Raw genomic sequence first — 24354 nt, forward strand, 5'->3', positions numbered from 1 at the left:
AGGCTGGAAATGATGATGCTGGTGTCAATCAAACCTCATCCACTGTTACTTAGATTATGCATGTTGCTCATTCAGTCTAAACCTCTCAGCTCAGTCACAGCCATGACTGACAGTCTAAATAAATGGGCTGTTCATTTACTGTGTAAACAGAGGAACAGACCCATAAAAGTGGGATTTGTAGGTGTATTAGCACCCAGAAAAGGTGTTGAGAGTAAAGCAATTCTGGTTTATTGAGAAATAATTTGGGATGATTTACATAAATTCATGCAAATTCCTTCCGCCTAGCGTAAGAGTACACTGCATATGGAATTTAGAGAGCTGCATATGATAACTATATCTGCAGCTTTGTATGCCTTTTTTTTATTGTTATTAGTATTATTATTTAAAATGCAAATGTAATGTTAATGCATATGCAAACTGAAAAAGTTAATCCATGAAACAGGGCATTTTTGGTTATCATTTACAATAACAATATATTATTAGATAAAAAATTGTTGCTTTCTTTTACACTTTATACCTAATGATAGTGAAGCCAGTAAGTTTAGATCTCCCTCTTAAGAGAACCATTTTATGTATTAATAAAGATGCATATTTAATACTTGAAAAATATGAATAAGACACCTAAGTCAGTCAGTTGCAACTCATGTTTATTCAGGAAACAAATCATACCTCCACAACACACCTTATTTTTGACCTGCCATCTCTGGGTTTTGATACAACAGTAAAAAAGAAACAACATAAAAACAATAACAAAGGTTGTCAAACTAACATAAATACATCAAACCACCACTTGTGCCTGCCTCAGAGTCTGCCACACCACTGCCAAATGAAAACGCCATCTCCTCCCCTCCCGCCCTCCCTCCCCCACAGTGGAACAGCGACAAAATAAAAGCTTCCCTTACTGCACCGCAACCCCCTGCCTTATCAGAAAAACAGCAGAGATGTAAAAAAGAGCTCCAAAGACCCCCAACACAATCAGATCCAGAGTGTTTCGGTACACTGAATTGGACCCACAGTTGTATTTAGGCTGATGTTCAATTAGTATTGGTCAGGATTGCGTTAGAAGGCAACGTTGGGATGACAAGGGAATGATGGTCTTCCTCTTTGTCCTAAGATGAGAGCCCAGTTTGTCAGCAATGAAAAAGTAAAGCCAGAGGTGAAGTGCTGTTATCTGAAAGCAGGTTTTTGTTACATATTCATTTCATTGCATCTGTTTTTTTGTTTTTTCTTTGCCCTCGATTGCAAAGCTGGTTACGGTTGCACTACAAGGGACAAGTTGAGTTTATTCGTGCTTCGTATGAACAGATTTTAATATTGTTTTTTTCCTCTATTCTCCTTCTCAAGATGATTTCAGGATGACAGGAGCAGGCAAATAGCTAGAAGCAAATGCAAAGGACGGTTTCTTACAATTTTTTTTTTTTATAGAGCCATGATGGAGCGCAGGAAACAAAAACTGATATAAACCTTTAGGGGATAAAGCATATTAAAACCCTTTCTAATATTTATTTTTTCTATTCTTTTGTCTGCACAAAATCTTCTCCTAAGCAGATGTGTCTATCTTCCTTTTTTAACACCAATAATTATGCAATCAAAACATCATGGGGATGGCATTTATCAAGCACCTCAGAGGAGGGGGGCAAAAGGATCATGGATCACGTCACCCATGTTAATGTGGCCCATGCAGCTCCACATCCGACAGCACTCCTGCTCTAAGACATGATAAATACCTTTTTTTGGTCCAGAAGGACCAAACAGGCTGCAACAACATCATTCACAAAGCTACATTACGGTTACCGTACATACAATGCCACCTAGAGCTAATCAATGGTACTGCATGAGAATACATGGCTAATGTGGGATCTAGTGTTTCGCTTTGCTGACTATGGAGAAAGCAGGCTACTGAAAACGGGGTGACATTGAAAGCCAAACAGGATGAAAGAACCATAGCATCATTCTGAGAAAAGCAGCACCCATTTTCCTTCAAGAGCATAGTTTGTTTTCTTGGTTGAATGTGGTGGTATGCAGATTTACCGGTGTATTATTCCATTACCAAAGCACCAGGTGAACATTTTCACTGTATTTGTGGTGTATTCTATACTGAGAGGACGTGAGGCTAAGACTGTTCATGTGTATTGTGCTTTGGTGGTGATTTTATTCTTTAGTAGCAACTCCAAACCACTTCAATACTTTAAATTCCCCAGGAAAAGGGATACTGTTCTCATCTGAGCAAGGTAGCATTGTGACAGGTAAGGCATGAGGATTCAGTGTTTTGCTCTTTTAACTTTTAACTAATCATGGTCCTATGCATCTCCTCCTCCCTCCCTCCCTCCCTCACTTCCCCTTTCCCTCCCTCCCACCCTCAATCCACTCTGGCTGCTCTCCTTTTCTGGAAGCGACCCCCTCGTCCTCCTGCTGTTTAACTGAGGGATGTGATGTTGGAACGACCACCAGGGGGCACTACGATACGGCGGCCAGCAGGCCTGATGGGGATGTCATCTGGGGTAGGGGGACCTGGACGGAGAAAAAAGGAGAGAAGATGAAGCAGGTTACATGGAGGCAGTTGGGGAAAGACTGTGGTGTGTACTCATGTTGTTCTGAGGGGAAATTAAGACAAACATGGCCTCAACTATAACAGCATTTAACAAGAATCCATCTTCATGGACCAATAAGGCGATGCAGATACTGATGATGAGATTTACTGGTATCATTTGTCAAGCCTTTCAAACTTACTCTACTCAGAATAGCCTTTATGCCGTCATAGCACACAAATAATTGTTGTTATGCACACACATTATTACTTTCCAGGCACTAGAGGTTTTTCAAGACACGTTATTATGGCCTATGATATACGGTATGTGTCACCGAGATGACAGGAAGTGCAAATTTCAGCAGACCGTGTGCTGCGTGAGCGCTGCTGAAATATTAACAGAAGGAACTACAGTTTGACATAAAGCATGCTGTTTCCAAAGGATGAGCCAGGGCTGCAACAAATCATCAGCGAGTGTGTATAAATGGAAAGTGGAGTGATGTCAGACTATGATACCCTGCATCTAACCAAACAATCCTTTCCATCTCCTTCAAGACAAGTAAATTAACTCTGCAGGTGGTGACCCTGGAAAAACTAAAATAGATAAGGGACTGACTCATTCTGAGAGAGCGCACACACATAGCAGAACACTTAAACACACATAGCCATTACAAAGCCTGGGAAAACCAGGAGCAGCCTCACTCCCCTCTAAATTCATGCACTCAAATCTGCAAATTCTTTCCAGCGCAGGTCACCTTCTTTTTTCATCGATGAGGTATCGCACATCAGCTACGCTTGTAAGGACAGGCTACCCAACAGGGCCGAAGGCTAAACACCGTTCTGTGGACTTCTCGTTCAGAATGAGTTATTCACCGTTAAAAATACTACAGGCACTCACAAAGAGGGCCCATATTGAGTGCAGCTGTGTGCTGTCCAGCTAAAAGGGGTAGCTGCCATTGATTTAAGGTCACACATGGACACATTTAGTCTGTCAGGGAGGACAGAATGACTGGCTACAACAACAGCTATCATTTCTCTGTTTGATTATAAAACAGTGGAAAAACTGATTGATCTGGTTCATCATTTAACCACGTGTACAAAAGTTCCACTATTTGGTAGCCTGACAAAAACAATTTCTCACACTGGTTTTCTAAATCTGAGATAATCCAAGGCTGACTTTACATATGGGCACAATCAGACTGTCACTCAGCAGCTCTGCATAACGGAACAGATGTTGAATGTGGATACACAGTGTTGTGATCTCTCACATTAGATAGGCTTTCTTAATGGACTGTGTCCAGATGCCTGGACTGAAATCTTGCACGCTGTATGGTTCAGGCCTCGAGCCAATTTGCTTATCCAGCGTGACTTACAAGTGCAACTCTGGAAAAAAAAACTAGATTTCCGACTATAGCTTGACATTACAAAGAGGCTGCAGTTAGAGGTCACAGTGTCCTTAAAGAGCTTTTTTTTTTTTTTTTTAGATGAGTCATTACAGAGAGTGACTGCTCCACCTGAGTTAGGAACATGGAGCTATTAAGATGTTGAGTTGAGCAAAATGCATGTTCCAAATATACTCTTGAATCTGCATGCATGCTTCAAATAAAATACAATAAGTGCTACAAAATACATGCAGGAATGCAGGATAATAGAAACCATCATTTGCTCAGTACAATGTGCACAACACAGAGATACACGAAAGTACTGGTCTCCCATCTTGAATGCTAACTCATCTAAAAAAGGTAGAATATAGCTCACGTCATGAGTGTGGGTCAAAAGTACTGTTTGTGTGGTTTTAATCTGGGGAAATGTTGACTTCATGTCAAACCACAAAAAAGCACAAAACAGAAAACCAGCCAACTTCAACTGGTTGTGTATATAAATTGAATTTAATGCCCTCTGCAGTGTGGCTCATTACAACTCAAAGGAGCTAAGGCCGCCAACTTAATGACATGCATAAACAGACAAATTGTCATATAAACAGTGAATAAACCCTTTTACAAAGGAGCGTGATGGACGGCAGACAACTGCATGCCATACTGTGAACTTCCTTAAGTTTGAAACAGGATAATGAGAGATTATTAGATTGCTCTACAGGCGTCACGCTTAACGCCACGGACTGTGAATGCATCATTCATGACGCAACGTGTTAAAAATCACATGATTGTTGTCCTTCACAGCATCAAGTAGTACCTGAGAAAACAGGGGAAAGTGTGATGGTAGATTGACTGATGCACATGCACAATCCTTTGATGTTTCCACATAAAAACTGAAAACTGATGAAACATAGGGCTGGGTGGTAGAAGGGTGGGAGTTGTATTCAGAAGCTGGGCTCACCGCATGGTGCAGGGTTACCTGCTAGACTAAATCCAGACTGGTGCAGGTTTCTGACGGGCTGTTTGGTGGGAGAGGTGCGTGCCGAGGCGGAGGGAGTACCACCACGGGACATGGAGAATTCGGACACCGGGCCGTCGTACATTCCCCTGGGCACTGCCCTCAGGACGGCCAGCTACGGGACATACAACAAGAGCAGAGATGGAGGAGGTGGAGAGAGAAGGCAGCAGAAGAAGAAAGGATGGGTAAGAACAAAGAGACATTATGCCGTTCACAAAAGATTTAATGTAACCAAATCCACACCTGTTTAGCATAATATGGTTGTTTATGCAACTGCTGGTGTCTGAATTATATGTGCATTTTCTCAGAGAGCCTTTTTCCTGCCAAGAACCAGTTCCAGATTTACACACACAAACACTAACCCAGACATACAAGTAAGCAAACTCTTTATAGACTGGAGCAGGAAATCACAATATACAGCATGTGTATGTTTTCAAAGCAAGTTGAAACTGCTAGTGAACAACCATTGTCTGTCTGTCTGCCTGTCTGTCTGTCTGTCTGTCTGTCTGCCTGTCGGCCTGTCTGCCTGTCTGTCTGTCAGTGGCATGACTCAGTGGAATCTTGGAAGCTCCGTCAAGAGTTAAAAAGAGACATCTGTGAATGAAGAAAGCATAACAGCGACTGCTACCAAGATAAACAGCGCACTGTTACTACAGCTCCATTTTCTCATCACCAGCCAGCTGCAAATTAGGAAATGGTTGAACAATGAGATTTCTGGCCCATAAATAAGACTTCAAGAGAGCAGAGAGCAGGGTCTGCTATGAGTTTAAATTGTTAGAAATCAAATGTTAACTCTTTATGCTTTGGAGGAAATTTCCTTTCCTATTGAAGTGCCTTTATGAGGCATTTTGAAGTCATTTGTGAGGCATTTGTGGAATTTTTCATTTAATGTAGCAGCACACTTCACACTTAAAATGCTATTTTCTTTTCATATTGCTTATATGCTTGAGGAGCAAATTTTAGATCATAACAAAGACTGATCTCTACAAATCTTACGGTACAATGTGAAAATCATTTCCAGTACACTGTTACAATTCCCATGCTAAATAGGGAAAATGCTACAGAAGCATTTAGCTTTTAGTGGAAATGTTTACCACCATGTCCATTATGGAGCAATTCTTTCTTCCTGGCAGGTGGTAAAACCCTTAAAAGTAGCGTATGGCTGCAGCACAACATGAAACAGGTGGGGTAGGTGATCAGAAATGGAAATATGGTCCCTTTCAGTAGGTTGAAAACATAGTTTGGGCTTTTTTCTATATAATTAAAAACTATTAATAAAAACATAATTCAGACTTTTGATGAATGTGTGACATGAGGCCTTTCTGTGTGTGTAGCTATAAATTTTATCCTGTAATTACAGTGTAAATGTTCACACTGGCTGCTGCTCAGGCTGTAACGTTGCTGTCGCAGTAAAGTCTTTCCAAACCTTTTGCCAAACTAGAGTCAGATCAGTCTTGTGTGACTACAGTAAATTGTCAATTTGGGACTCTTTGGTAACCCCTTTACTGTGTGTGTGTGTGTGTGTGTGTGTGTGTGTGTGTAGGTGTGTGTGTGTGTGTGTGTGTGTGTGTGTGTGAGGTCTCTCTGGAAAGTTATCCAAATCCAAACTCACTGCATCCTTGATGATGCAGTGCATCCATGATGACAAGGCCTCGACCACCCTTGCTGCGTGGACCCTTTACAGTACAGGGTAAAAGCGCAGCCAGCACCGCGTGGCTGAACTTTGCAGGCTGATGTCAGACTGTGTCTCCCCAACGTCCCACTTCACTGCCTCCACCCTCATTTCTCTCCACCATAGCAACTCCTGTTTCGGCTTCCTCCTTTACAATCCAAAAGACCTTGAGTTCTACCTTCAACCTTCCCTTATGGTCTATTGTGTGTGTCTTTAAATAAGTGTTATTATCCAAAGCAACAAATGTTCCTTCTTCCATCATGTTTGTTTTGATTTAGGCAAAAATTTTTTGTGCAAGTACTATGTTGTTATTTTGCAGTAACCTTCTCTTTCTGAATTGATCCTTTTTGTCTTCATCTGTGAAGCAGTTCAGTTTCATTTTGTATTAAAATGATTGTGTGGGTAGCTTCGAACTGCACAATCTAAAGAGTTTGCTTTTCAAACAGGATATAGCGTTAGATACAGTTTAAAGACAACTGTCTCGACAAAATGAATGTAAAACATATGTTTACCTGCTTCCTGGCTTTCACACGCTTGTAGGCAAAGTCAGGGAAGCCAGAGCAGGGGATGAAACGACCCACGCCGGAGGTCACATGCAGGTTCCCATCTTCCAGAATGATCTTCCCCTGGCAAATCACCACGAGCGGGGCTCCACGCAGCTCCATGCCCTCGAAGACATTGTACTCAGCAGCCTGAAGGACAAATATGAAATTCTTAGATGCTTGAGAAGAAATTAGGTTGTTGCAGCAGAAAAAGCAACAGAGCAGCAAGGGGAAATGTGCAACACACCAGCAAAAATGAACTAAAGCTATGAAATAGCCTAGAACACAGTACCCATTATAAGTGATGCAAAATACATACAGAATGTCTACAGTTTGGAAAGAAGTTAAAGAAGTATGCAGAATGATCATATGATGTTCAGCCCTGCCACACAAGCAGGTTTGTTAAATGATAGTTTTAAATTAAATTAAAACTTAAATCCATCCCATGACTCAGATCAAAGCTTTTAAGGTGGACGTACTGTTTAAAATTAACCAGAGGAGGAAGACAAGAGAGTAAATTCAAAGTACCAATAATCAGCAGTTACAGAGCTTTAACGTTTGAACAAATAACTCCACTGAGAGTTTTCAATAATTTGTCACGGGGGCTTTAGCATCATTTTGAGTCGGAAGACTGAATCAAAATTAAATTAGGTCAATCAAATTCGATTTCAAGAGAGAACATAAACAACAAATGAAACCCCCTCTTGAACCGTCCCTTGAAGGACTGATGACGGGCTGAAGGAGACAACAACAGGGGGCGCTGTAGGAGGATGGATGAGGTGACAGAAGGTGGAGGCTCCTTCTCTTTCTCCTCTACTCTCTCTTAATCCCACACTCTCTCTCGCCCACTCTTTATCATTCATCACCTTGCTCCTTCCACTTGTCTGTTCGGCATGTACAAACAGCTGCCGTCATCCAGCTGCTGTGTAACGCCCCTGTAGTGCTGCTCGCTCTCTTTCCCGTCCTCTCACTCTCTGCCTCCTTGCTCTTTCCAGTTGTCTCCTTCATCCATATATCCGTCTTTCTGCCTGGTTTTCATGCCCCATCTTTCCCTCCTTCACCCGTTCTTGCTTGATTTATGGAATTCTTCCAACTTCCTGTGTGCCAACTTTCTTTTCTCTACATGTTTGTGATCTGTGATGGTCCCCTCCCCTCATTCCATTGTTGCTTACTTCCTCTGCACACGGCCCTGTTTTCTGCTGCCGTCCAAATTCAGGCCAGAACAGGACATAACTAAGGCCCGCTGCGTGCCAAACATGATGTCATGACTAAGCCGAGTGTGTGTCAGAGTGTGTGTGTGCTGCTGCCCGTTCTTGTCTGCGTGTCAGGATATCCTTGTGTGCATCTATGTGTTTGTGTTGACAACAACAAGCAATTTAGACCAGATGTGGGCTAACTGATAACAAACTAAGGCACAGCAAGGTCTAAGTCATATTTGCTGTGCAGGGGGAAGCATTCCCCAGCAAAGTGCGCTGGTAAACAGGGCCGCTCCTGTTTGGCCTGCCATCAGACCATCCATTAAGGTGGATTTATTGGAACTGGGAGCTGCCGTGCTCTGGTCTTCTGCTCTCGTCTGTTTTATTTTATCTGGAAGGACGAGCAGCAGGAAATGAAAGGGTGACATCATTATGTAAGAACCCATGGATCCTCAGTGGATGTACTCCACATTTGGAGAAGGCATATTATTAGTCCAGTTCTCCCTCTCTTTCCACTCCTCTATTTGGAGGCGCAGCAATGTTCTTTCTCTTCGGCTAAAAAAGCCGCCATCAGGCCTTAAAGCAAGGCAAATTAAAATCTCTCATCATTCCTGAGACCAACCTACATTATTGTTAGTTTGCATTCTTCTCTCACTCATGTATTTCTGTATAAGCAGGATTTGTGCTACACTGGTAAAGCCTTAATTTCCTGTGTGGACACTTCCTCTGCTGCGAGTGGGCTGTTTGAGATGCCCTCATGTCTGTGTTATGGTACGACCCCCCATTCTGAAACAGCTGGGACGTTGCATCAAACATAAATATAACAGAATGTGATACCTCGCTAATCCTTTTTGACGTAAACGCAAACTCAAGTCAAGATATTTAATGTTTGACCATCATTAACTTCATTGATTTTTGTAAATATGTGGTTATTCTGAATTTGATGAGCAAACTCATTTCAAACAGGAGCAACAAAAGACTGGGAAAGCTGTCGAATGCTCCAAAATCACCTGCAAACCGGTTCATTGGTAACAGGTGATAGTATCATGACTGAGCATGAAATATACACATGGGCTCAGGAACACTTTGTAAAACTGTTGTCAGTAAACAGAGTTCGTTATTATTTACAGGAATATAAAGTGAGTGCGTGAGTATGACGGAATGTGTGTGTTGTGTGTTAGACCCTCAGACGGAGGACAAAAAACATCTGCAATGGGGTAACAGAGTCTCACATGTTTCTGATGCAGTGTCACTTGTTTCAACTCTGAACACATGACAATTGATAAAAATTGCTCAGTGTCAGAATGTCATTAAGGGCAATTTAAGAGAGTTATTGAATCACATGTCCAGACTAATGGTCTAGACGTTCAATAAAGAGAATCACTGGGACTGTTTCATCACATATGCAACACAGCTAGGCAGACCTTGAAGGACACAGCAGGACAAACGCAAATCAACACTAGCAGGCAATAGCATGTCAGTAGTTTTTTCCGAATATTAATATATGAAAATCGAGCAGTCTTCTAGCTGCGATTCATGGTCAGAACCTGAAACCCCTTTGGCCACCACGGCGCCCCAAATTGCAACAACGTCTGAGTCAAAGAAGTGGGCTGCAAGGGAGGAGGATGGAGTAAATGGCGGCCACGTTACACTCCCGCTTCTGATTCAGACTGCGTGTTGAGCGAGAAGTTTCCCATGTAATCAAACGTCTTATGACCAAAGCTGTTTGAGACGAGTTGTTTTTCCTACCAGCAGTGTGTACAGATGTTCCAGATCTCTGGGGTTTATGAAAGTATTTGAAATATTAGTGTTTACACAATCCTGTGCAATGAATGACATTCTTCAAACCCACTATGGTCGTCCAATCATGAAAACATTTTGAACGGATCCGTTCAAGTGAATGTGATATAGAGGATGGAAATACCTCTTGATTACACAGCATTAGATTCCCTGTAGTCGGACTTAACGGGACGTTTTGGGGAATGTTTGCATCGCTGGCAGAACGTTTGTTGCATCTGAATAATCCGTATGTTTCCCAATCTCTGCGTCAGTCATTACTGAGGGTTTGTGGATTTAGTGAGGTTCAACTTTACATCGAGAGCCGGTAATGTGGCGAGTAGAGTGTGAGTCGTTTTAGTAGCGAACATCCACTGAGACTTCATTTCCGTTCAGAGGAACTGAGAGCTCTCTGGAAGCTGCTCAAAAATGTGCTCTCTCTCCCTAACCACTCTCTCTCTCTCTTTATCTCATGTCTCCTGCACACACATACACACACAGATGTAGACACTTATCTCATATTCTGCTTTACTCTTTCCTTCAAAATCACCCTTTTTAACAGCATTTTTAATCTCTCTGAACAGAACATATTAAGTGATGGCACCGGGAATTACTGTAACAATAACGCCATTATTTTTTTAAATGTAGGTGTACATCACTCTGCTTTCACCCGCTCTAGTAAGATTGGGGATGTGCAGCGATAAATTTTCACTAGTTTAAAGCTCTACTTTTTCTTGAAGAGTGGAAGGAAAATCCCATCAGCTGCGAGCTGAGCAAACATTAGGACAAGCTTTGACCAGCGCACGCCGCACGTACCGAGTTGTGTGTCTTGGCGGTGATGGTGCGGATGGAGTCTGTGTCCCAGATGACCAGGTCGGCATCAGAGCCCACGGCGATCCGACCCTTACGAGGGTACAGGTTCAGGATCTTAGCTGCGTTGGTGCTGGTGACTGCCACAAACATGTTCTCGTCCATCTTGCCTGTAGTCTGGGAGGGAAATGAGCAAAATTGGGATTAGACAGCATTTCTCACAAAAAAAAGGGGTGACTGGCAGCTCTCTCGCCTGGTATGGAAAAGCATGTATGATGTTCATTGATATATGTACCTCTAGCTGGATTACATCTAGATGACATTCTCCTTTCAACACTTTAATCCTTACATTTCACGCTTAATTTTGTTTTCTTTTGTTGACTTTTTCTTAATGCCACTGATAAAGTGATACATTATACTGTAAATGACCTGATGTTGGATACTATGAGCAAGATATTATAGAAAATCTTATCTTTGGTTTCTAGCCAAGAGTTAGATGAGAAAGATCCAAACCATTTTTATGTGTGCATGGTGCTTTCATCAGGAAGCGATTAGCTTAGCTTAGCATGAAGTCTGGCTCCACAGAGAATTAAAAAAAGGCTGCATTCAGTCCAAGTTCGGTGTGAGCTTGGATTTGAAGGAACCTCTCTCGGGAAATTGATTAAGTGTAACTTTTTAAGGCCCGTCCACATTATGCAGGGAGTGCTGCACTCCACAGCTGTATAAACCTACATGCTCTGCATCTGTTAGCACTACACTGATGCAGTGATAACGAGAGAGAGGGAAGGGAAAAAAATGAGGGCAGTGTGCTGTATCCGAGGGTGAAGGAAAGGACAGATGTGCAGATAGAAAAGGAAAGGATAAAGACAGAGACAGTGACAACAAGACAGTGAAAGAAAGCTGGAGGGAGAGAGAGATGAATAGCTGAGGAGAGAAACGTCAGGAAAAATTGTGAAAGCCAGATAAAAGGAGGGAGACAGGGAACAAGAGCGGTCTTATAAAAATACGATAAGTAAAAATAGAAAACCACAGAGATGAGAAAGACGTGGATTTGACTGCCGAGCCGCAAGCTGCTCAAGCTGAGCATCACAGAACGGAGACCGATGATGTCTGGTTTAAAACAAAGCTCCGAAAAATAATGATTTTACTCTGGGGAAAAGGTTAGAGAGCAAGTGAATCAAGATGAAAATAAAAGCCAAGAATAAATCTCGCTCAGTGTTTTGTCCTCCTTCTTCTGAAGTCCTCACCACAGCTTTATCCCAGATGAGGGACATCCTCTCCTCCACTCCGTTGACACCTTCTGGGATCTGAGTGAAGTCGTCCTTGCCGATGGCCTTCTGGGACACGCTGAAGGTGCAGTGAGCGCTGCCGGTCACGCTCAGGTCTCCACTGGGGGACAAAGAGACAGGACAATACAGAGTTAAGGTGGAATTACATCAGCGCAGCATTCAGTGCACACAAGCAAAGTTCTGCAATCAAAACTAAAATGTTTATTTACTTCAACAGGATATGTACAACAAATCAGAAGGAGGACTGTGAGTGATTTAAATACGCCTCGTGCCAGAGTTTGCTCTTCCAGTGCAAACCGTTGCTAATGATTCCTCTTTCCACATGCGGCTCTAACTCACATGCCAGATGAAGTCCGCCATTAGCAGCTCAAAACCGCACAACTCCACTTTCATGCATTCGTTAAACTAAATGTCTAAATCTGTGCACACAGAGGCAGCAGGTGCATAGAAGGTCAAGCTCCTGTGGGCCATCAGCACTGCAGGTACATTTCTGAAGAGCTACGTTTCTATTCAAAGATCTTTATCATTATTTTCAACCGACTTTTGGATTCCAGCTCAAAGCAACGGCCTGGCCGAGGAACTGCCCTCTAATGAGGGAGTAACCTTTCAGCAAAGCATTGTAATTAAATCAGTTCTGCTTTATTTGTTGCTATATAAGCATATATGGCAACCGTGGAGTGTTTAAATGCAGTTCACTAACAAGCAGTGTGTGGTTTGGACAAGAATTTATGAGTACAATACGAGTGACTACACCATTTAAGCGTGCTGTAGTACTTTGCCTTGTGTTGTGTTACTTATGTGCACCAGTTATGATATACAATGCAGCATCATGTCAGATACTTAATAAAAACATGTTGTTTCACCCCCCCAGTGAAGCACAAGATGATAAGCAGGTCGACCAGAGGGAGGTGCTGTGATACCAACCTGGACAGCAGTGTGTTCAGATAGTCTGGAGTGGTGGGATCCGGGCTGAGAGGAGGTGATGTTACAAAAGAAGCCGCCTTGGCCCAGTTCTTGCTCCAGTAATGCGTCCCGTCAGTCCCCAGGCTGGCCGTGATTGGCTCCCCAAACACAACATTTCCTGGGAAAGAAACAATGGTAAAAATCTGTTAAGTATCCAATGACAGTGCATCAAAGTGATTTATTTTAGCTATTCTTGGCATTGCCAAAAAAAATTGCATCAATCAAGCCTGATTAATTCGTCAGCAGTTTAATCTCACTAAAAGCTTTGGTAATTCATCTGAGTGTTTGCATGAGAGGAACCACGCCTAATCTCTGCGAAGCCAAACATCACCCTTGGCAATGTATGAATTTCGCTTTGGCTCGGCTGTAGCTGAGCTAGTTCCTCCGTGCACGAAGAGCCGGGGTTTGACTCCTGTCACTAGCACTTGTCTGCTCTTGAATTGCTTCACGGTGCTTTTTGCTCTAACGCCTCGCAGTTTGATGGCCTTCCTGCTTTAAATGGGAAAGCTTGGGAATAGATCCGAACAAAGGTGTCAAGCCCACTGAGGTCCCAAAAGAGTGCACGTGACTGCAAGAAGTCGTCCTTTTGAGGTCACCAAAGACATTCGAGCACACATTCTTTCCTTTCCCTCCCCCGTGCTCCAAGTTCCATTCTCAAAAACTGTATATTTCATAACCCATGGCAGCCAGGCAGCCCCTTAGTTCACCCCTGCTCTTTCCTGGGATTGTGAGGAGTGGTCTGGGCGACAGCTGAAGCACCCTGAATGACAAAACTGAGAATTCCTGTGTGAATAGCATCTTTTTTTCATGACGTCAGGCAGAGCCAAAGTCTGTGTACATCTGCAGCTTCAGGACAGACGGTAAAATCATCTTATAAGGGCATAGGTGCAGCGATAGCGGGATGTGCATTCCAAACGCCTCAGAAGCCAGACAGAAGGATGGCAACCAATGAGCAGAAGGAAAATACCAACAGAGCGAAAAACAGCGGAAAAGTGGGCAGCAGGGTTAGGAAGACTACATTGTTTTAAAGGGAGGTTTCTTGTTTGTTTGTTCTGGTGTGAGGACCAAGAATTCGCAACAATGAAGCTAAACGAGAAAAACATGTAAAAGCTGTAAACAAGATCATAAGATGGGATCAAAATCATGTTTTGTCTTATTTAGTGAGCAACATGCGTTACTCTACTCTTCCACTGTTCCACTCTGATACACAATTAACTGAAGCACCGCAACATCCACAAAATAAAGCGCTTGATGCCCAGAGATTAAACAGATCTCAAGCGAGACGCAGTATCTGAGCTAAGAGCCATCAGATGTGCAACAACTATCACCTGAAGCTCAACATCAGCAGAACCGTCGAGCTTGTGGTGGACTGCAATGCTTCAAATATGGATGTTGCTGCAAAGAAGCTACAGATTGGCTGCTTCACACACATCGAGGTGGGACACCCAAGATTATTGTCAGCAGTTCAGTCGTGAGTGACATATGGTCAAACTCTCCCCTGTGATGGTGTTGAATAATGGCCAGAAAAGCGCTTTTGCACGTTATGATGTCACAGTGAAGTTGATCTTTAAGCTTTTGGATATGAAAAATTAGAAATTTGTGTGAAGTTTTGTCATAGTTTCGTTTGAATTCTTGAATATCTAAATCTAATCTAATCTAATCAGTTGGTCCATGAGCCCAAGTGGGCATTTGAAACGTGACGAAATTCCTGTCGGGTTAAAGAAATAATGAACGGACAACCTGAAATTGGGATTGTTGCGGGAGTGTACGTCACACCATCATGTACCTGGTCTGCAGGTGTATAGTAGTTTAAGATCTTCTCCATCGCTAAACACTGATCTTTACCTTTTTTCCGGGCCTGTGAGATGATGTCGGCGGCACTCTTGCTCATGACTCGGGTCACATAGAGAGGACAGTTGGTTTGGCTGGCGATGGTGATGGCACGAAACACCGCCTCGGCCTCCAGCTACAGAAGGGACAGGACATTGTGGTTGACTTGGAAATGTTTTTCCCATTAGGATTTTCTCAAATAAACTTCAAGCATCTTAACCACAGCAAATTATGTATTTTAGGGGCTATATTGCTGGACTAATTCATTTTGAGCCCAAATGAGGGGTGGAAGCTTATAATTTTAACATCATAATCTGGTTTATTCAGCTACAGTGAGTTATGGTACTTAAAAATAAATTAATTAGAGGAGCAAACAAATGCTAAAATAAACTCTGGTGAGGTCGGACATGAACACCTCATTTACTCTTTGCCTGATTTGAAGACTCTGAAATATTCACAAAAAAGTCAATAACATCCATTTAAACAAACACCTCTGGACACATTTTGGAGGCCTGTTCCACACTGGAGACCACCCAACAATTCATTGTGGTTATTAAAGTCCTACAATGTTCAGTTCTATATTTCCATGTTTGTGAAATCAAGTGTGCAAGTGGTTAAAAGAAGCCAAGCATGCATCCATTCGGGACGACAGCCTCCTGCTTGTGTTTTGTAGTTTGCAAGGTGACGCAAACACTTATTGTGCTCTAGTACACAAGCTAAACCCAGGACCAATAACCAATAAATTAAAACCAAACAGGACACCAGACCCTGATAAAACACTCTTCCAGCTCGGCCTCCGCACAATCAAATTATGCACCGAGCGCTCAAATCTTAAGACTCCACTTCGGGATGTGACACTCGGAGCGCGGTGGGACAGCCTCACTCCACTGCACCGCAGAGTGGAAAATTCCAGTCAAGATAAAGGCAGACAAGTTGCTGACTTGAGAGCATGGCTTTCATTTTGCTGTTTGTTGAAGAAACATTAGCAGCAACAGTTGAGGGAACCGGAGAATTTTCACCCAACGCCTCTAATATGTCTGAAACCACATGTGTGTAACAAGAACAATGTGTGTGTGACGACCAGTCCAACAACGTCACTGTGGAGAACGTGAGTGTGAGTGTGTGTGTGTGTGTGTGTTTATTTTACACATACCAGGGAGGATCATTGAAAAAACACGCTACAACACATAATACCCCAATAAAAACTAAGAATATGTATTAAAACACATGTAGTACCTCTTCCGGCCTGCTCAGCACATGTCCCTCTGGTCCAGTGATACCCATCTGCAGCATGCGGGCCTGCTCCTGTTGAACAAACACGCCGAAAGTGGGCCGTTAGCTGCTTGGCTCATAGATACATGCAAGGGAGCTTTTTTAATGTGTGAGTGCTTGGGCTGATGCAAAGTTTTGGTCACACTCCAAGATGGTATTCTGTTTCTGTGTCTTTGTGTGAAGGATGTGAGCAACAGTTTTGTCATCTGGGTCAGGCCACACATGGCGGGCTGCGGGTATCCGCGAGGGCCTTTGTGTACGCGTAGATCCACCTTCCGAAAGATCTGGCTGCACGTTTGTGTCGTAGTAAAAGCACAGGTGATGCCTGCGTGGAGACACTATTTTTCAACCGCTTTGACTTTGGTTCATGCTAACTTTGAGATACAGGCCTCGAGCTAAGCTACGTATATCAGCAGTAATTTGCGGCTCAGATCAACGTTGCTGTGGTGGGGACCGTTTCATCTTCCAAAAATCAACTAGAAGAGGCCAGCAGGACCAAACGGTTTAATCATAAAAACTTGTAATGACTGAAGAGTAGGAGGCATCAAGCTTGTTTCTTCCTGGAATTAGATGCCTATGCAGGTAGCTCCCATAGTGGGTTAATTTCTGTTTATTTCTGGGGGGCTCATGCTGTTTGCCCCCTTTGTCTGATGTTTGTCTATAGAGGAAAATTTCATTTAATATTTTCTTGATGTAAAAATGTTTTTCAAGACACTTTGTCAGGAAGTCAAAGTCAGGTTTCCTCAAATAAGCACCTAGTGGCCATAGGAGGAACTGCAGTGGTTTCAGCTCTGATCCACGGTGGGTGTCACTTGGTAACAGTGCTAACAACATTCATCACACGCAGGTCTAAACAAGGCCGGTCTATCTCAGGAGATCGAAAGCAAAGCCAGGTCATGACATAATCCGGGGGTTCAGACGTTTTTCGTCTTAAAGCTGATGAAAATCAGACTCCCTCAAAGTCTACGGCTGGATAGATCAGATCCAACACACACACGCATGCACACACAGTGACAGAACCCAGGCCCGGTCTGGAGCTCTGACTAATGCCTACCCCTCTCAATCCACCAACTATTACGGCTCATTCATTTTCATTTGTCCACAGTGCAGCGCAGGCCTGTGTATACTACACCCACACATTACTGTCCTCCAGGCAACACATTCTCCCTCTCATCAGTAACGGTGTGTTTAGTCTGCAGGTAGGGGAGATGCACCACGATAAGGCCCGACTACAAGGGTACACTGAAGCGAACTAAACTGGAATAAATCACACCAAACTAAACAGAACACACAGCTGGACATGAGACAAGTGCTTAGGTAGTAAAGAATATGAAGCAGGGGGGAAAGGGAGAAGAAGAAATGTCCAAGGGCTGAAACTGACAGTTTATTTATCTTTATTCTTACCTCAGCGATGATCTCGCCATTCTCAGCGTGGACCTGAGCGATGCCTCCCCTCTCTGCCAAGAAGGTGAAGACCTCATAGAGCTGGAGGAGGAAGACGCAGAAATTACAGTGGCGCTGCTTTTTATATTTAAAATCCCGCCCGGCTGTTTACACAAGAATCAGACGCTCACTTTTATCCGAGGGGTCAGCCTCAAGCCACAATTTTAAAGGAGCCCACAATTTACATGACGTCTACCACGACACGCTGCAATTACCGCGTGTGGTCTCCAGAAATGGTTAAACTCATGTGGGGCGAGCTGCAGTTGTTGGGATGTTGCTGCGCCGCAGTTCCTCAGCGAGCTGCATGACATCAGTTTTTCAGGCTGGACTATTTCAGCTGCCTCATGTGCTTCTCCAAATTATCTACGGCTGCATGAGAAACACGAAGAGTCCTGCCTCACACCGTCTGGCCGTTTGTTTTTCCACATCTACCGGCCAGATTTACAACACGAACTCACAGTGCACATCACGGGCTACAAGTTACATAAGGACAAAAAAGATTAATGAGTTTCTAAAACTTTACATTAAGTTGTAAATCTTGTGTTTTACGGTGAACACCAACAAAAGGTCATGATCTACTCACTTTTTAAGACACTGTGTCATACAGCCAGGTCACTGCTGTGTTGTCATGCTTCTTGACTAATCAGTTTCAGTCAGCAGTGATTGATTATACTGAGTGCAACTGCTCTTATTTCATTACTTAAATAAGATCATGACATTTAAATTACACAACCAGTGAAATCACAATCATACCACCACATGTTTGGGATTTCTGGTGCCTGAACCCTAACCCTGGCTCTCACCCTGACCATAACTCTAACCCCCTAGCCCTGTGGATCCCAGTGTGAAGTGATGAGGCACAAAAGCCACCGTCCTCGTCCCGTGCGAAGCTAATGTTAGGGCTTCGGTAGTCTGACATAACGAAACCCAAGTGGAAACCTTGCTTTTTAGTACAAACGTTCCAACTTTGTGTCTCCACTGACACAGTTTCCTTGCTGAGCTGCAGTGAGAGTCAGACTGCAGAAGCCTCATACTGGCTTGTGCATTTATTGACAAAGGAGGAACTGTGGATTTCGTCCCATATTGCTTCACTGCCAGTATGGAAAGAAAGACGAATTTCAGTGCGCAAAAACCTGTTTTAATGCATGTATGGCATACAAGTATTGTGTTCATACAGAACTAACCGAATCTTTAAAGGACCAGTGTGTAGGATTTAGTGGCGTGTAGTGTTGAGGTTGCAGATTGCAACCACATGAATACCCCTCACCTTACCCCTCCCTTTCCAAGCGTGTAGAAAAACTGATGGCTGCGAAACTAAATTTGCAAAAGAACCAGTGTTTGGTTTGTCTGTTCTAGGCTACTGTAGAAACATAGCGGCAGACAAGAGAGCTTATTCTAAGCTAACAAAAACACAGTGATTCTTATTTTCAAGTGATTATACACTGATGAAAACCTAATTATGAACATCATATTATACTTCTGCCAATAGACGCTCTTAAATCCCACACACTGGTCTCTTAAAGCTCACTAAGTTACAGTTATTGTACCTCACTGTTGCTCATCTGGTAGTAGTCCTTGTAAGCCATGTAGACCTGGAAAGAGTTCACACCTGTAACAAAGGAATGCAAAATGAAGAATGTGAAAAATGCCACTAAAAGCTCCCTAAAAAGGTCAAAGGTATATATATATATAACAATAGGAGGGAACAAGGGAAGCATTTTTGCTGTTCTGTTTAGGTTTCTAGCTTTATTTTTATGCTTTATACAATCAGAAGTAGTGAAAGCCTGCAGACAATCACTTCTTCAGGTAGAGGTTATGTTACACCTTCACGGCCTACCCTTCTCCTTGATGAGGGAATCCACCTCCTGCTTTATGCTGTCGTTCCAGTGGGTGATATCCACGTGGAGGGAGTAGTCGCAGCAGGCCTTCTCGTCAGCCCACTGCCTCCACTGGTCGTAGGCCTCCATCAGGCTGCTACCGGGCTCTGGGATCACGTGGTCCACTGGAGGAGATGGATGGCAGGGGAGAGAGGACAGAGGGATGAGGGGGTGATGAAAGGAGGAGAGGTTTACAGGGAGAAAAGGTCACAAAGGGGTGATGGAGAGGGGTGGGGTGGGGTTTTGGGAGTCCGGGAGAGGAAGACAGGTTGATGTCAGGACTTGTCTGCTGGTGTTTCCACTTTCTCCCTGCTCTGTTTATCTTGCGTAATCAGCTGTCTGTTCCTGCAGTGCTCAGCCACCGGGGACCAACCTTGTCAGATGTCACATTACATTTTGAGCGTCTGTGTCGGGGTGCGGGTGTTGATAAATGTAGGGGCCACTTCAACTGGGGATGTTTTCAGACTTTTGATTTTGGTTATGTAACCATGATCAATTTTTCATGAGTTCAGTCTAAAAATGTATTCAGTGGTGCGGCAAGGTGACTGCAATGGCGTACAACACATTATATGGACGCTGTCTCAGTCGCCCAGGTCATGGGTCAGGGTTATTCTTCAGTTCTAACTGACTGGTAGGGGGTCTCACCAGTCCCACTGGCTATTTATTAGAGCCGTTGGAGTCACCTGAGGCCAAGTGTAGACGACAGTATGGAAGTTCTTGTGTTACTGCATTTCGTGTATTTCATACACTCACTGAAGTGTGTAAACATAATATTGCCAGTAAGATTTAGCTAAGAATAGCGCCACAAAGCCTCCCTGCTGACGCATATTTCAATAAAGACCACCGTTTAAATGCACAAACTAGCAAAAAGTTTGATTGACAGACACTTGAGTGCACATTATAACAAAAATAAAAGAGATTATCTGAACAAAACAGCCCAACACCACTTTGACTGACAGTCAAAGTGGCATCTGCTCTGGTCGCCATTATCTGAAACAGATCTGAAAGCTATTCTTCACATGAAATCATATTTATCAACAAGCAAATAAGGACTAAGCTCAAGTACATAAATTACAAATATAAGAAAGTACATAGACGTGGATGCTGATGCTTACATTTGCATGATCTACTGCGCTTGTTGGAATAAAGAGAGCGCATGTTTGCCTTTGAGCATGGCCCTGAGGTGAATATATTTACTTTGGGAACATCTTTTGCGCCTTTTCTCACTGAAATTATTCATGGACAGTAAATCCTCATTGTACACAACAGTATCGACGTGCCCAGAATATCCCCCTCCATCTTACTCAGCTGTAATACAATAAGGCCGCCTGCCGGTTCACCACCTGACTGGCCTCTTTATCTCATTAAGGATGACCTAATCTCCTTATCTGGTCTTTGCATGTTAATGGGATAGAGCTGAAAACGGCACTCACTAAAACTGTTGTTTTCTATGTCAACCGTCTGAATCACTTGTTTGTTCACTGTCGCACAAACACAACATCATCTGTTAGTGGAGACGGACATATATAATGTACTACATGCACAGATACAAACCACAGTGCTTGTTTTCACTGTCTCTCCCACACATCAGACCCCAGATTATAATCCCTGGATGAATGGGGCCCATGAATAGAGCTACAGTAGCACGGCTGTTAGTGAACGTATTTGTTTAAACACGGAGCAGCAGAGCAGCAGCCAGCTCAGCGGCAGTTACTGGTATTAATGAGAGTGTGGTGCCTACCAGCTGTTGGCTGTGATAGCGTCTCTCAGCTACAAGAAGCGCACACATAAACCCACACTGTACCCAGACCAGCACGCAGACAGACACCGGTGTTGAATTTCCGTGGGAGCAGTGTTTTCACTCCGCGCCCCCCTTCCTGATCCCACCCCCTCGGATTCAGCCTTTTGTATGGTCCTCTTTTGGAGAGCTGCCCAAAAAGAGACAAAAAACCGCTTCCCATCCCTTCCTCTTGTCCTCTGTTGGGGCCTCGGCCCTCCTTCCCCTCCCTTTTTGCCCCTCGTTTTAGCTTTAGCCTGAAACTCAGCTTAACTGCGCGGACCTTTCCTGCAGCCCTTACCGATCATGGTCGTGCCCCCGGCGAGAGCAGCCTTTGATCCCTGGGTGAAGTCATCCACGGTTGTGGTTCCACGGTACGGCATCTGGAAGTGGGTGTGGATGTCAATGCCGCCGGGGATCACCATCTTCCCGTTGGCCTCGATGGTCTTCACCCCACCAGGGACGATCAGGTTGTCGCCGATCTGCCTGTTGAGAGCAGACAATGTTGTCATGAATGGATGATGATATGATGTCGCATCAACAAACGATGCTTAGACAGCAGAAAATTCTGTTTTTTCATCACTTGTGCTATGCATTACTTTCAAAGCTGATATATTTCCATGTAAATGACATGACATTTTATTATTTTGGCCAGATGTTTACAGTGCACCCTCAAACAAAGTCAGCCACACTTGAGCACATTGTCACCATGCCAACACATCAACATTCACCCCTGTTAAAAAACAAAATCCTGTTGTTCAGACTTTATAGAGGACAGGCAGAGGCTAGTGTCTCTGTGAGTTTGCCAGCAGCCCCATGGTCCAGCAGGCATCTGGGTGTTTATTATGCAACACCAGGCCTTCTGTGGGCGCCTCTCTCTGAGCTGCCTCACTAAGGGGCGGAGGGGGGGGACAAGGGGCCTATAACCGGAAAATCAAGTGGGAACAGACCAGGGGGAATGAGACGAAAGGCTGATCAAACTACCTCGTCTTCTGGGGCGGGGACATGCTCGTACTAGCACACAAAACTGGGGACGAGGACCCTAGAAACAAGGTTTTCGGTTCAGGTCAGCCAGCAGGACCCGGTGTGCCTGATCAAGCAGCTTGTTCTCATGCATTTATTCTCTGAAGTTTCCATATTACTCGTTCTGGAGGGAGAGTAAATTAGACTGCTATATTTAGTTTGGGTTCATTTAGACAATAATAGCGATATTTGCACTCGACTTGAAGTTTGTATCACTGAGAGTGATGCAACCAGTTTTACCTGCTAGTGTCACCTGTCTCAGGGTCAAGAAGTTTTATTTAACCTGTTACCGTCCCTTTATCCAATTTTTTTTAATCAGAATTAAACACTTTAATAATTAACCGTCTGTTTGAGATCATTACGAGTGGCGTTACTCTCATCTTGCCCAATTCTGACAAACCACCTTTGTTATGGACGACACACAGCAGCGAGTTCCAAGGGACTACTTTCTGTGTTTACTTTCAGTCGGACAAATTGAGATCTAACATTTTGCCCATGTCAACAGGAATTGTGTATTTTAATTTCTGCAATAGCCGTTAAATATGAGGGAGAGGGAACAGCTGGCATACCAACGACTTCACCGAAAGACAGCAAATGGATGATAAGTCTGAGTAGGAGCGGAGAGATGAAAGCAAATGGGAGTGAATAAAAGTAGAGGAGAAAGGAGGGCAGCCGAGGACTTACTTAATGAGGCCATCCTCCATGTAGATATCGGCATGGAAGGACTGGTCATCGTTCACGATCCTCCCGCCTTTGATCAGAAGCCGGTCGCTCTGCAGAGGAGAGAAGAGAGGAGGATAGAGATCATTCAGTGCGATTTCATTCCAACAAAGGCTCAGTTTGCCTTGAAACATTGTCAAGAAAAGCTTAATTGGATCATTCCTGTTCTATATTTAGAGGTGGTCAAGTTTTTTTTCTGTTTCTCTGTAGTTAGATTACGTCCTTTTTCCACCCACAGGAGACGAACAATGCTTCATTCAGTCATTCGTTCACTCCTGGCTAGGAAGAGACGGGACATGTTTGTCAGTCTTGTTCCATGTATACACACCGCAATTCAGTTTAGCTGTGGACCACCCTCTCGGTCTGTCTGCCTAGCTCTGCCTGCGGTCTTTTGCAGAAACGCGGCTTTGATTCCCCCTGCAAGCAACCCACGTCTCTATCAACATGTTCTCGATAACCTTGCTGACAGAGTCATCAAATCATGTAGCACTATCCCACAATGGTAAATGTGCATGAACTGAAGCAGAGACTTATTCTTAAACATGCACGATCAAAGAAAACCTCTCTGTTAACTTTGGTCATTTAACTTGCCCCTGTTGAATTTGCATGGATTTGTCATGCATGTGTCACCGCATTTGTAACGGTCATTTTAAACCTGAAGTTTGGGACTTTCACATCGAAATGAATGTCAGTTGTATTCAAGTCCTTGCCAAAAGAGTTCAAACGGGGCTGATTTAGGCGATCACCGCCAAAGGGTAAATAATGGAACGGAATGACTTTCATCATGGCCCACATCAAATGTTAGGATGTTTTTTGTGTTCGTGTAGCCCTCAGCAAGAATTTGTCAAAGACACAAGTGCTTCTTGCATCAAGGCTACAAAGGGTGTGACTGATTTTCTCTATTGCTTGTCTGCTCTGCGATCAGCGCGCCCTTTCAAATATGATTTAATGCAGTTGTTAATATAAGATTACTGGGGCACAAAGTGATGCTTGTGATCATCATGATCGTCAGCATCATCAAGGTATGTGCCTTCCAGCTTGCAAAGATAACATTGACTGCTACAGCTCTTGACTGGGTAGATCTGGGACTGCCAGTTTGATCACATGCTTTACAAAATCAGCAGCTAGAAGGTGTTCATGAAGACAGACAGAGCAGCTTTCTCTGTAACTTCTGTCCCCCTGCAGTGACATGACTTGGACCAGTCATGGCGATACATCTGGGAGGATGACAGTTTGCTGCTGG

General features: G+C 43.6%; 1 protein-coding gene across 2 annotated transcripts in view; it reads right to left on the reverse strand.

The window, feature by feature from the left end:
- Positions 1 to 2365: 2365 nt before the first annotated feature.
- The window catches only part of dpysl3 (dihydropyrimidinase like 3), a 32842-nt gene continuing 10853 nt past the window's right edge, over positions 2366 to 24354 (reverse strand). Inside the window, exons 2-14 of one of the 2 annotated variants that reach the window (XM_041951721.1) lie at positions 23076 to 23164; positions 21670 to 21854; positions 19552 to 19716; positions 19262 to 19323; positions 17676 to 17756; positions 16236 to 16304; positions 15015 to 15135; positions 13131 to 13287; positions 12165 to 12306; positions 10924 to 11094; positions 7106 to 7285; positions 4883 to 5036; positions 2366 to 2511 (exon numbers count right to left, since the gene is read on the reverse strand). In XM_041951721.1, the coding sequence (XP_041807655.1) occupies positions 2417 to 2511; positions 4883 to 5036; positions 7106 to 7285; positions 10924 to 11094; positions 12165 to 12306; positions 13131 to 13287; positions 15015 to 15135; positions 16236 to 16304; positions 17676 to 17756; positions 19262 to 19323; positions 19552 to 19716; positions 21670 to 21854; positions 23076 to 23164 (1671 nt within the window). In that variant the 3' untranslated portion in view covers positions 2366 to 2416. Of the gene's footprint in view, positions 2512 to 4864; positions 5037 to 7105; positions 7286 to 10923; positions 11095 to 12164; positions 12307 to 13130; positions 13288 to 15014; positions 15136 to 16235; positions 16305 to 17675; positions 17757 to 19261; positions 19324 to 19551; positions 19717 to 21669; positions 21855 to 23075; positions 23165 to 24354 lie in introns of both variants that reach the window. The other variant, XM_041951720.1, reaches the window with a different exon arrangement.

This window comes from Chelmon rostratus, chromosome 14 (assembly GCF_017976325.1).
Source record: "Chelmon rostratus isolate fCheRos1 chromosome 14, fCheRos1.pri, whole genome shotgun sequence".
In the NCBI taxonomy this organism is placed as follows: domain Eukaryota; kingdom Metazoa; phylum Chordata; class Actinopteri; order Chaetodontiformes; family Chaetodontidae; genus Chelmon; species Chelmon rostratus.